General features: G+C 31.9%; 1 protein-coding gene across 1 annotated transcript; it reads left to right on the plus strand.

The window, feature by feature from the left end:
• The first annotated feature begins 453 nt into the window (after positions 1-453).
• On the plus strand, positions 454-9745 carry ogre (optic ganglion reduced). Its single transcript, XM_089226006.1, has 3 exons — positions 454-1289; positions 5189-5541; positions 8264-9745. Exons 1-3 carry the CDS (start codon positions 783-785, stop codon positions 8466-8468), a joined length of 1065 nt encoding a protein of 354 aa, XP_089082132.1. The 5' UTR covers positions 454-782; the 3' UTR covers positions 8469-9745.
• The last annotated feature ends 3114 nt before the right edge of the window (positions 9746-12859 follow it).

Here is a 12859-nt window from a genome sequence, read left to right on the forward strand (position 1 = left end):
CGGGGATTTGATGGGATTTTTGGTAGGTTATGGGCTAAAACCTATTTACACAAAATTAATTTTATATTAATAGCATAAAGAATAATAAGTTCGGAGATTTAATAATAATATTTTGTTTTTTTTTTTTTTAGGAGAAGGCTAAACCACCAAATGTCTCCATAAATTTATTACCTATATGCCGTAGGGTTGAATATTGTGAAAACGTATCACCTCTACTTAGCGTCTCCCCACCACTCCCCTAGAAAGACTTCAGAAACCAAAAAAAAAAAAAAAAAAAAATACTGACCGGACGGAAAAACTGACCGTTTGAAAAATATAATAATATAAGCATAACGCCGTCGACGGTATTGTTTTTGTTATTGTTGTTGTTGTTGGTAGTACTGGACGCGCGCGTATATGCGGAGGCCCTGTCTCGTCCCGTGACCGCGAAAGGGGGAGGATGGTATACGCGTACGGTAGTCGGTGCCGGTAGTAGTAGCAGTGTTATAGTAGCAGACAGCTGCGGTGATCGCTTCGTGTCAGTGTCGTTTCCGTCACGTTCAGTTTACCGTACTATAATATTTTGAAAACAACTCGACCGTTCCGTGGTCGTGTTCGTTGCGTTCGTTTTCCACTCCTCAGTCGTTTCCCACTGGAAGTTCACTCGCGGTGCGTCTTTTCAACGTGCCATGACAACAGCCGCCAGTGCACCACCACCACCACCACCGTAACTCAAGCAGTCGTATTCGTAGTCCGCGAGTCGTAATCGTATTTGCAGTCGTCTCATAGTCGTCGCCTGCAACATGTTGAAGCTGTTGGGCGGGCTCAAGGAGTTCGTCAGACGGCAACCGGTGACCATCGATGGCACCGTTTTCCGGGTGCACGTGACGTTCACCACGGTCGCGCTGCTTGCGTGCTCGATAATGGTGACGGCTACGCAGTACGTGGGCAACCCGATCCAGTGCATCGTGGACGGACTACCCACCAGGCCGGTGAACACGTATTGCTGGATCACGTCCACGTTCACCATGCCGGACGCGTTCCTCAGGGAACAGGGCGTAGGCGCCGCGCACCCTGGCGTGGGGCCCGAAAACGGCGAACCTCCCAAGTACTACACGTACTACCAGTGGGTGTGCTTCGCCCTGTTCTTCCAGGGTATGATGTGCTACTTCCCCAAGTGGATATGGGACATGCAGGAGGGCGCGCTAATGTCCACGCTGGTCATGGGCCTGCAGTTCGGTCTGGGCAACGAGAAGGAACGCGAGAAGCAGAAGAAGATACTCGTCCACTACATGCTCACCCACATAAGAGTGAGTACTTACCTTTCGTGCGCGAGGCGATTTACACACACGTACACTTGGCACACCCGTCTTTGGCTGACCATTGCAAATGTCACCACGTATCACTATAATATATATTATAATATATCGCCATAACGTATAACTCATCAACTCACCCTTTGCGGCGTCCTCTACTCGAATTTTACCACCCCCCCATATCGCCTTTTAGGTGGAGACTGCTGGACGGATAAATTATCCACGACAGTTTTATTGGCAGTCAGGTCACTGCTGTAGTGTGATGATATTGTATATTGTGTAGTCGTGTGACCGTTTTATACGCGTATTTATCGCTCGATGATGGTAACATTTGTAAAATCTACAAAAAAATAATATAGTACAAATTGTTACAAAACTATTTAAATACTCATCAAAATATTATCCAAGTTTTTTGTCATTATTAGTATATAAGTAATGAGTATTATAACTATATTGTTGTGTAAACAAGTTTACACGTTATACGACCGCGCTAATAAACTTATCGAATTTCACATTATATGACCGTTGTTTGTTTTACTGTCATAATCTTATTGACACAATATGATTGAATACAATATGTGAAAGCAACAGAACGCCTTGTGTTATCCAAATAATAAAACGTATTGTGCCGATTGTGATTATCATACATATATATTATGTTATATTATAACGGTTTTTTACAAATTGTCGAAGTCGATAATAAATATTTTACAGACGATTCGACAAACTGTGCCGTGGTACTGGAAAATGTTACGGACCAAGACGTTTCTCATCCGGTCAAAAAACTGCACAAAAAATTGAATCTAAATATATATATATATATATTGTTATATATTGTTATATATATATAATATATATTGTTGTGTTGTTGGCAAACCTTATTGGTAACGTAATATAATAACGAAAAGAAACAGTTTCGTTGTTTAGAAATTACAAATAATGTAATATACTATAACTATATGTACTTAATTGTAGCCAAAACCATTATTTTTGTATTTTTCAATAAGACTAAAGTTGAAACCGATAGAATAAAACGTTGTTGCGTTGCTTATTATCTATGATTTTTTTCTATACATTTTTAGTTTTAATTTCATTTGCCTCATTTATTTTACCAAAATAATGCATATCTCTATGAATAATTGTAATTTTACAACATACTAGTATGTAGTTTTCATGTGAAAAATACTACAAAATATAATATAGAACATAACCACAATTCCCATGTATACAGGGGTTCAATTAAAGAAAAATTACACAACTACAGAAAATTTATAAACTATTAAGAAGATGAAAGTCTATTTAGAATTGATATTTTGATATTTACATTATATTTATAAATCGCTTCAATTAATATTCATATATATAAAAAACAAATGTATAGATAAGCTTTGCAAAATCATTGGATTTAAAAGAATTTATAAAAAATAAGCTTTTTATAACAAAAAATGTATAAAAATATAAAAAATTAAAGTATCATATTCAATTGTATATCTTTATTGGTATTGAATGTGAAATCCATATTTTTATAAACATTTAAAAACAAGCAATTTTCCGCTAAAAATAGGGTAAATAAGATATCAAATTAAGAACTGTAATGATATCTAATATTAATATAATATTTTTTTGTGTACACAGAGTTGTCGTGGTATGATATATATAGCGATTCATTCGTTTTAGCGAGAACCGTGACACTATAATATTGTTCGTAAATCACATCATTTTTAGTTTTCAATTTGGCAATGTCAGGAATTTTATTTTTATGTAATTGCAGCAATTATATATTTCTCATTGAAACATTATATTTGTAGGCATGCCACGTTGTTGAGTTCAGTGGATATAGATGCTCAACGAAATGGAATTTTAACGTTCGCGTGACATCGCCACATCGGAATTATGTCATTTTCTAAGTGATTCAAGTGAATAGTTAATATTATAATATACATTTCTCAATGCGTATTTCTCAAAACCTTTAGACCGGTAGGCTATTATTTAAATAATTCCTTGTACCTATGGTGTATTGTTGTTTAGAGATATAAATTATTCGATAGTGTTTAATTATTAAATTTACGTTAATTTACGAACTCTAACCTCGGTTACAATGCCATTACTGATTCAATAAACATCGTAATTTATAGAACAACATACCACCGCTGACCACTGTCGACATTTATTTGTTCGGTCCACTATTGTTTTAATGTAGAGCGTTGAAAATAAATACGCTTTGTGGTACCGTGTCTTTCCGAGGTGCATTCACCTAAATTATATCTATAGAAAGTGCTGCGTGCAAGTTGTTCAAATAATATTCAAACCGACGAAATCGTAAAAAGATACATTATACTCGTAATACAACATATAATATAGAAGATACGCATTTTGTATATATGAACGCCTACGTAACGTTTAACACAATAATTATGATGTACCAGCAATCATAAACAGTATATCAACACGATAATTATACAGAAATCGATAGAACACAAACGCGTACGACACATATATACGTATTATACATTATGTATATGTAGGTATCTCTGGCCATAATAATAGTATCGTTTAGACGTCGAATAACTTGTAGTGCGTACATGCAGTGTGTCGCGTATGTTCAATAGTTTCCACGGACTATAATTTGACTCACTAATAATAATATGATGTGTAACATAGGTAGGCATTCTTGTCGACATTTTCGTAGGTCGCCGCACAGAAAATCCGTATCTCGTCTCCGTATAGTCTCGGTGTGTAAATTAGAGCCGAATAATAAAACGTATTATTAATTATACAATGACGCGCCTAGAGAGTCTAAGACGATATAGGTAGGTACGCTCCGACAAATCGCTGATGTAGAAGTTGATAATAATATATTATACATATTAGTGTTTTTGAATACGAGAAAAAACTTGTAATTTCCGTGTACATTGTTAGATAGTTGGTTGACGAGTGGCATTTCGGACATCGTTTTTTTCGTTCAATTGTTAATTTTCGGCGATTTGCATTCTGCGCGGGCAGTTTATAATACAATACCTAAAGTTATGCGTTTCAAACACAATCTTAAAAATATCTAAATAGGTATTATAATACAAGTCGAGACGGTCTGACGCGTGTGTAGATTATTGTATAGTATTATATGTATTTATATCACACAAACGCCAGCATCAATTACCAATTACCTCTTGATTCTCGATTTGATATTTTTCCGTACTCACTAACGATAATTGTTAGCGTTGTTGCCGTTGTTCCCTGCAAACGGCGTGCGATTGAAAGACAATAGTTCCGTGACGTAATGTATTGTTTTGTTCACAGTTTATATAGTTACAACTGCTGTATACGATAATAATCTAATCGTCCACATCAATGTTATGCATATTTTCAGTCATAAATTATTATAATAAATCTAATCTGTTTAATCAGGTGCGGACTAGATAGGATACTGGGATTCTACAGCATCTCTCGCCCTAAAATATATTTGATCTGATTTATTTTTAATCTCTAATATTGTACAATTTTGGTACATATATAAACTGTTACTAAATTTCATTTAAGTCGTTATTGTAATGCCAGTTCGTTCAAGTCGCATATGGATATGGTCCCACTATACTTTTACATGTCATATCGAACGAGATATTTTATATTTTTGATTACATATTATAATGACATTTTATAATATTTAACGACAAATTAACAGTTATGAATTTCAAGTAGGTACGTGTACGTTCATCAAACATTGTTTATCGATAACTGCAGCGAGAAAAAAAATGTATGATGGTTAAACTGTAGTATGGTTATACTTAGTATATTTTTATAATTAAATCTGTTCAGATAGCAAAAAGAGAAATCTGAACACGAGTTATACGTTTCAAAAAATTTGAAAAATGTACTCAAACGAAAATTTTTTTCAGAAACACACCTGGTACGCCGCCAAGTATTGGATGTGTGAGTTCATGTGCCTGGCAAACATCGTGCTGCAGATATACTGGATGAACAAATTTTTCGCCGGAGAGTTCATTACGTACGGGCTGCGCGTCATCGGCATGTCTACCGAACATCAGGATAACCGGGTGGACCCAATGGTCTTCATATTTCCTCGGGTGACCAAGTGTACTTTCCACAAGTTTGGACCCTCTGGGACAGTGCAAAAGCACGATTCGCTGTGCGTGTTGCCACTGAATATCGTAAACGAGAAGACTTACATATTCATATGGTTTTGGTATCTACTGCTGTTGTTGGCGCTGGTCTTAATGATCTGTCACAGGTACATTTTATTTTCGTGGTATCGAGAACCAGGGAGGGGACGGGTGTTAACATTGCTTCCCCCAATAGCATTGCTTCCCCCTATTAGCATTGCTTTCCCCTGTCACAGGTACCTAAACAATCATAATATTATATAATCTCAATGATAATTTATTTATTATAGATATATAAATGGGAATGCATCATGACGAAATAAATATTGAACCCAAATTCATATTTGTATTAATATTATATAATTTAGTATGGTTAGGTAATAGTTGTGGTTTAAAATAACTAAATTATATAAGTTAGCTATAGCCAACGTTAAAATGTTGTAAATATTCTACATTTCATTTTTTTAGGTAGGTACATAGTTATATTTTGGTACAACTATAAAAAAGTAAATCATAATTTAAATAAATAAAGATATTATATGGGGAATTATTATAGGTACTAAAATATATATTTTTTATTTTTTTAAATGTAGAAAATGAATAAGCATAAAAAGTAAATCAAAATATTTTTAATTTCTTTGTTAGTATATATTATTCGAGTATCACATACTATGGAATAGGTACAATAAGTTTGTTACATTTACAAGGTACAAAGACAATATAACTTATAAGATAATTTGACCTAGCAATTCTATAAACTTAACACTAATATCTTTGTATATTATATAAATATGAACTGATATGAGATCGATACGTTTAAGTATATATCGTTGACATGACTATAAATGGTAAAAACAGATAAAGTTTTGGTACCATATAGTCTAGCACTCTAGCAGTGTTTATGTTGTGAATTTAACGTAGTATGTTTTTTAACGACTCTCATTTCAAGTGTACTACAAATATGGCGTTTGCATTTATGAAGTTATTATATAGCATCGTAGCATTATAATTTTAAACTTAATATTATTTATTTATATGAAGGTATAATATGCCAAATATGTGCAATTGTCAATTATTGATTAAATATTTAACTTATAGTATTATACCTAGTACAGAGTTAAAGTTGCATAAAATTTCAATTTATTATAAAGTAACGATATAATATGTTAATATTTTTAAACAGTTGGTAAAAATAAAAATAATGGCAAGCGGCATTAACGAGCGTAGCCTTAAATTAGTAATTACACTACACCCAGGCGTATACAATGCACCTTATACTTTTACCGTTTTAAAAATTCATATAATATGTTTTTCGCTATTTCTATGATAATTTTTAAAACGCCGTTCAGTACAATTCACTAGAAATCCGTTTTAGGTTTTCTCTTTAATATTTTTCATTCGATTTCTAAACCAGCTATAGGTCTAACCCAGTGTTTCCCAACCTTTTTACCACCACGGACCACTTCGACAATATTTTATAGATCGCGGACCACCTCAATTTTACGCAAACTAGAATGACCTTTTTTTTTTTGCTCATTATCAAGAATACACAAAATTTATCGAAAATGTTAATTTTTATTATTTTACTGTACTATTATAATATAATTATTAAACTTTACTAAGAATATGTCGTCAAAGCGATATTACGGTGAAATAAAATGTTTTTCACTGTTAAAAAAAAAAAAATAATATTTTTTAATAGAAAACGAAGAAAGGTACCGCGGACCACCTATATGACTGGCCCACGGACCGCCGGTTCGGAAACACTGGTCTAACCTAACCTATAGTATAGGATATATGGTATAAATATCGGGGTATTCGTACTGTACATTAAACATAGTTATAATAATCATAATATACATCAATATTTCATCATAATTCGTAATAATAATATATATATATATATTATACATGTATATACGTGATCGATTACCGGGTAGAGAATAACTAGCTCACAGCAGACGCTAAGACTATAATAATATAATAATAATAAAATAATAATAATAATTATATCACAATGTATATAAAAGTGGTTTGTAGGTATAAGAAATAAGTTTAGAAGTATATATTTTTTTCGTTTAGATCTCAATGGTTTTTCATGTACGAGCTCGTTAAAACTAGTCTCGTGGTATTCGACGGCCAAAATAGTGTGCGTACATAGAAAACACCTCTGCAGACGTCGCGTAGTCTTAAAATAATATTACAATTTACGATAAATTCGTGACAACCCACCCAGTCAATTAAGGGGCGCTTCCTATCTGACCCTCGACTTTATTGTCTCCCGTCAATTTCATCATTCGAATATTTTCTAGATTTTAAAAATATCAATATAGCATCCACTTGAATTGTCTCTTATTTTAGGTAATGACCTTTTTGTACCTACCAGAGTCTCTTTTTATAGATAAATAAAATGTCTAATTCAGTTGGTTTTTGTTTTTAATGAAAAACTATTAAGAATGTTTATGTACAATTGTATATAAACGACAGTCAATTCTGCAGGATATGATAAGTCCGATTTTAACTGCAGTAGGAAAAATTAATGCATCAAATAAATTTAATGATAAGTCAATGTCGATTGATTAATAAATATTATTATGATTAATATTTTAATAAATAGACAAACACATATTTTTAAACATTACGGAAATCGTTATAATAATCTATATTACACTCCGGTACATCTGCCGACATATTAATCAATAATCTATAGCTAAACAATAAGAAACAATTCTAGTGAAAAAAGGTCATCTACCTTTAAAATTGGGAGGCAATTCGAGATTGTCTCGCTATAAATTGACTGCGATGGTTAAATAATAATTCGTTCGGTTTCGGTTTTTTTCTTAATTCTAGGGTGTTGATCATGTACAGCGCGACCGCCAGAAAGAACGCGTTGCGGTACCGCCACTACAGGTTGATAACCGACGACGTCGCCAAAGCCGTGACTAACAAAGTGTCGTTGGGCGACTGGTGGGTGCTGTACATGCTGGGAAAAAATCTGGATCCAATCATTTACAGAGAAGTGGTGCGTGAAATTGCGAAAAAAGCTGATAACTGATGACCACGTGATGATGACTGCCGCTCGGATATTCGCGGATTATTCATTATCACCACCATCGTCATCAAGACTGCGATCATCGGTGTTCAAATCCTCATCTTTATGATATTATTTTTGTGTATATTACACGATAATAATATTACGACATTATAATATAATATTGTCGGGAGTCGACTTAATTATTTATTTTTTTCGTTTTAAATTTTAGATTCAGTATAAATCCTGTTTTCTTTTTTTTCCACTACACGTACCACCGTGTACTTATACTTCTAATTTATTATTAAAAATTTGTATTCGTCGTTTATTGTTAAAAAATGTGTGTTCCACGAACACGCTAGTATAACATAATACGTTCATGTCTATATATTATGATATATTGATACATATCAAAGTACAAACAGTAGTTGCATACGAACAACATGCGGACAAGACTACTATAATATTACGATATATTTATATAATACCATTAATGCAAATTGTTTTGTTTAGATTTTTTTTTTTATTTGTAAACGACTGTAAACTACTATTTATTATTGTATAATTGTATCCTATTCCTAGATTTAACACGTTTTTGTGTTATTATTTTTATTTTTGAATGCTCGTACGATACGTATACCAACGCATTTGCAAGCAAAATATTAAATAATATCTTGGAGAGATCAAAATTATAATATAAACCAGTGCTTCTCAACCTTTTTTGTTATAGGGACCCTTAAATTTAATGTAAAACTATCAAAGCCCCCCAAAAATTGTATTATTATTTAATAACAGTATCCAACATCAGACCTTATCGACAATGATTAATCATACGGTCCGTTATAATAATATATAACTGAATAACCGAAAATGTTTTAAATAAAATAAAATATTTCAAGCTCTCTCCTCCAGGCACATAGCTACGGCCACCAGTTTGAGAAGCACTGATATAAACTATTAAATTATGACTACCTATAATACAGGTGTACTATATTATAGTACCTATATGGATATATATATATTATTATATAAATAATTAACAATGTGTAATTTTTAAATTTTGTTAGCTTTTCAATTTTTATATTTATTTTTGTACGTTTAATGAAGTTAACTATTTTTTTTTATCTACCTACTATAATTATATAATCATATTTATTAATATTATAATGTAATACCTATGTGTAATAGGTGGGTAGGTATGTCCTAAGTATACTATCACCTTCGGATGCATTGTATATTATTAATCATACATAATATATACTCACAACGTGTAATAAACGTCACGAATTTTGTATTTAAAACTTTGATGTCGGATTTTTTATTAGAATTTTATTAATGATAACCCAATGCGAATCATTTCCACCTGATCGAGAAAAAATGATGCGCATACACCATACACACAATAATTTTGTGTATTTAGGCATGTCGATTTCAAATGTTGAAATGTATAATTTAATGTCACAACGTACACCTAAGTCGTTTTAATGTTTAAGAATATAAATTGCCTTTTATAGAAGAACTCATCTTGATACACGATGATGTTATTGTGTTTTGTGTTTGAGTAATTGTGTTTTTGGACGTTGTTCCAGGATCGTAAAATTAGATTTATTTTTTATTCGAGCAATGGTGTGGCTACTACGCCTACGGGCATGAACGTTATTATTATTTCAGTTGGGCGTTTAACCATATATTATACATGTATAAAACATACTGTAAATATCTATGGATTCCACAGTGCTAGCCACAGGCCACAAATGAGTCCGGTATTTACCAAATGATTTTTGTTCAAAAAAAAATTTTAAAAAATAGTGTAGTTTGTTCTAATGCGTTGGATTTTTTAATTTATTATTATTATTATAACACGTAGACTAAACGTATCTCGTGAATCTTGAATTCAATCGAATACGACGTACGTACCATTGGCATATATATAGTAATTATTTTCACTATGAGGCAATTTATAGCTGGTCAGTGTTCTTAATAAGAATAACACTAATATAGCCATAAGCCATAACGTGAATTTGTTTAGGTTCCTAAGTGGTTATAATAATTATAACAAAAACAATAAAAATAGATAACAATTTTAATTTATAAATATTTATTATTAGATTATAAATATTATGTTAAATTCATTAATACATTTTTTGTAATCATTAAAAATTGAAACCATAATTAATGATATATTATGATTAGTCAAGCAATACCTGCTAATCTAACATTTCCTTGTTGATTCCTTAAAAACGTTTTTAATCAACTTAGTGTTGAAAGATCCTTGTAAACAGTGTAAATACAACACTGACTTCTGTTTGATTCCTAAAAAAATAGAACGCGCCATCGACGTACTTATGTAAACATAACTTTTAAAGCTTTTATGGTTTTACTTATCAATAAGTATACAATTTTAATAATTTACTATAAAGACTATAAAAAAACAAAAGCTTAAGGTATGACATAAAATATACTGCCATAGGGTATGGTTCTGTAATAGAATATGACACATGTACAGTTACTACACAAATCAATATAATGATTGAATTGAATCTGTAATCTCACTATGGCCCTGATCGACATACTATGAAATATAAAATCAACCAAATTCGAATGACGTTTTGTGCTAATAATTACTCTGAGGTAAATTGTGTGCTAATTTGGAACAATAAAAATTATGACTGTTAGCTATCGGTACAATGAGTTAACTAATAAAGGTTAACACAAATAATTTATTTCACTTAGATATAAATACTTAAATGGCTGACAGTGGGCAAGTGTCATAAATATAATATCGATAACTTTCAGTCATATAAAATATTATGTTAGTTGAGGAAAAAGATTGCTAAACGTTTTGAAGGGATAGAGTAATTTAAAATAAAATATAATGATAATATTTTTGTAACGTGCCTATTACAGACATACATGCCAGTTGTATTGCCTAGCTGACGACAGTGAAACAATTTAAATTTACCTGATTAAATATTGTATCCTGTAAATCCATAAATGTTTGCATAATATTAAATAATATATTCGAAAATATAGTAATTTGGATTTACTTTGTGATTAAATCTGTTATTTTTAAATTAAATTTATGTACAAAATTAATGCAAAATTAATTATAACATCGTATTGTTAATTTAACTGCGATGTATATAATATAATTGTCGAGCTGTAATAGTATTAATATTAAAAGCTAATAAAAAAAAAAATGCAAATTATATTATATTTTATAATGTTTATGTATTATAGCTTGAATAGTTTAAAATTCTTAGTCTCACGTTATTTTATCATCTATTAAAATTATTATTTCATACTTGAATGCCAAAAACATTTTCAGTGATTATGCATCGTGATTAACTCAGTATACAAACAGTTAAAATTAATATTACGTCACACCTACCCTAGCCTCAGGTTTTATATTTAAATTAACTGATTTATTTTCGTGATGTTGTATAAAATAAATGATAATAGGTACTTAATAATTTAAAAATCATTACTGTACCTTATTAGTTGGTGAATTGACGGACATTTTATTAAACTAATTAAAATTTAACTAATTCCTCTCGTACCTACTAAACATTAAAGATTTTATCTCATGATATATATATATATATTTTTTTGTAAAACACTTTACACAATAAATTGAATGCTCATTTAAAACCCTTTTCTTCTTGAAATAATCAAATAATAAAAATAAACTAATTGAGTTCCACTTTTACCAAAAGTCTTTTGTGACGATTTCATACTATACATCTTAGGTATAATTTATTACCAGTTAATATGGAAATCCGTGTTAACATACCATGGATAAAATAATTATACAATAATATACTTATTGTTATTAAAATATAAATCAATGGTTGAGTTATTTAAGTGCGATATACGCGGTAGTCAAACCTAATAATATTACATCGATTTGACCATCGATTTGACCATCGATTTGACCATCGACTTGATTGCAGGTTTCAGTAGAGCCGTCAAGTGGCCCAATAAAAATATATACTCTTGGTGATTGATGATTAATTTTTATCGGTTTGTCGAGGAGACGTTACGGTTTAATGCCGAATGTTGCGGTGCAGATATCATCCGATGTCAATATCCAATCGTCATCCGCCGCGCCACCTCGACGTAACAGCTGCTTTCCGTCTAACCGTCAATTAGACCGATTGAAATTGTCTCGAAGAACTATGCCAGTCCGATGTTTCGATATAACATTTCGTTGGCGAACGTAGCAGTAATGACGACTGCTGCAGTGGAAGTCAAGATCGATACGTCGTCCGGCTCAACGATGCAACAAGTTTCAACGGATCCTAATAAAGGCCCGACCGAAGTGGAAGTGCGGGCGAGCCGCGATCTCGTGGGTCCGCTAAGGAGACGTTTTAGTTCAATGCCAGACATTGCGTTTCAATTTGGTGCATCGGAGG

This window comes from Diuraphis noxia, unplaced genomic scaffold (assembly GCF_037042655.1).
Source record: "Diuraphis noxia isolate RWA-SAM2 unplaced genomic scaffold, SU_Dnox_SAM2 contig0004, whole genome shotgun sequence".
Classification (NCBI taxonomy): Eukaryota; Metazoa; Arthropoda; class Insecta; order Hemiptera; family Aphididae; genus Diuraphis; species Diuraphis noxia.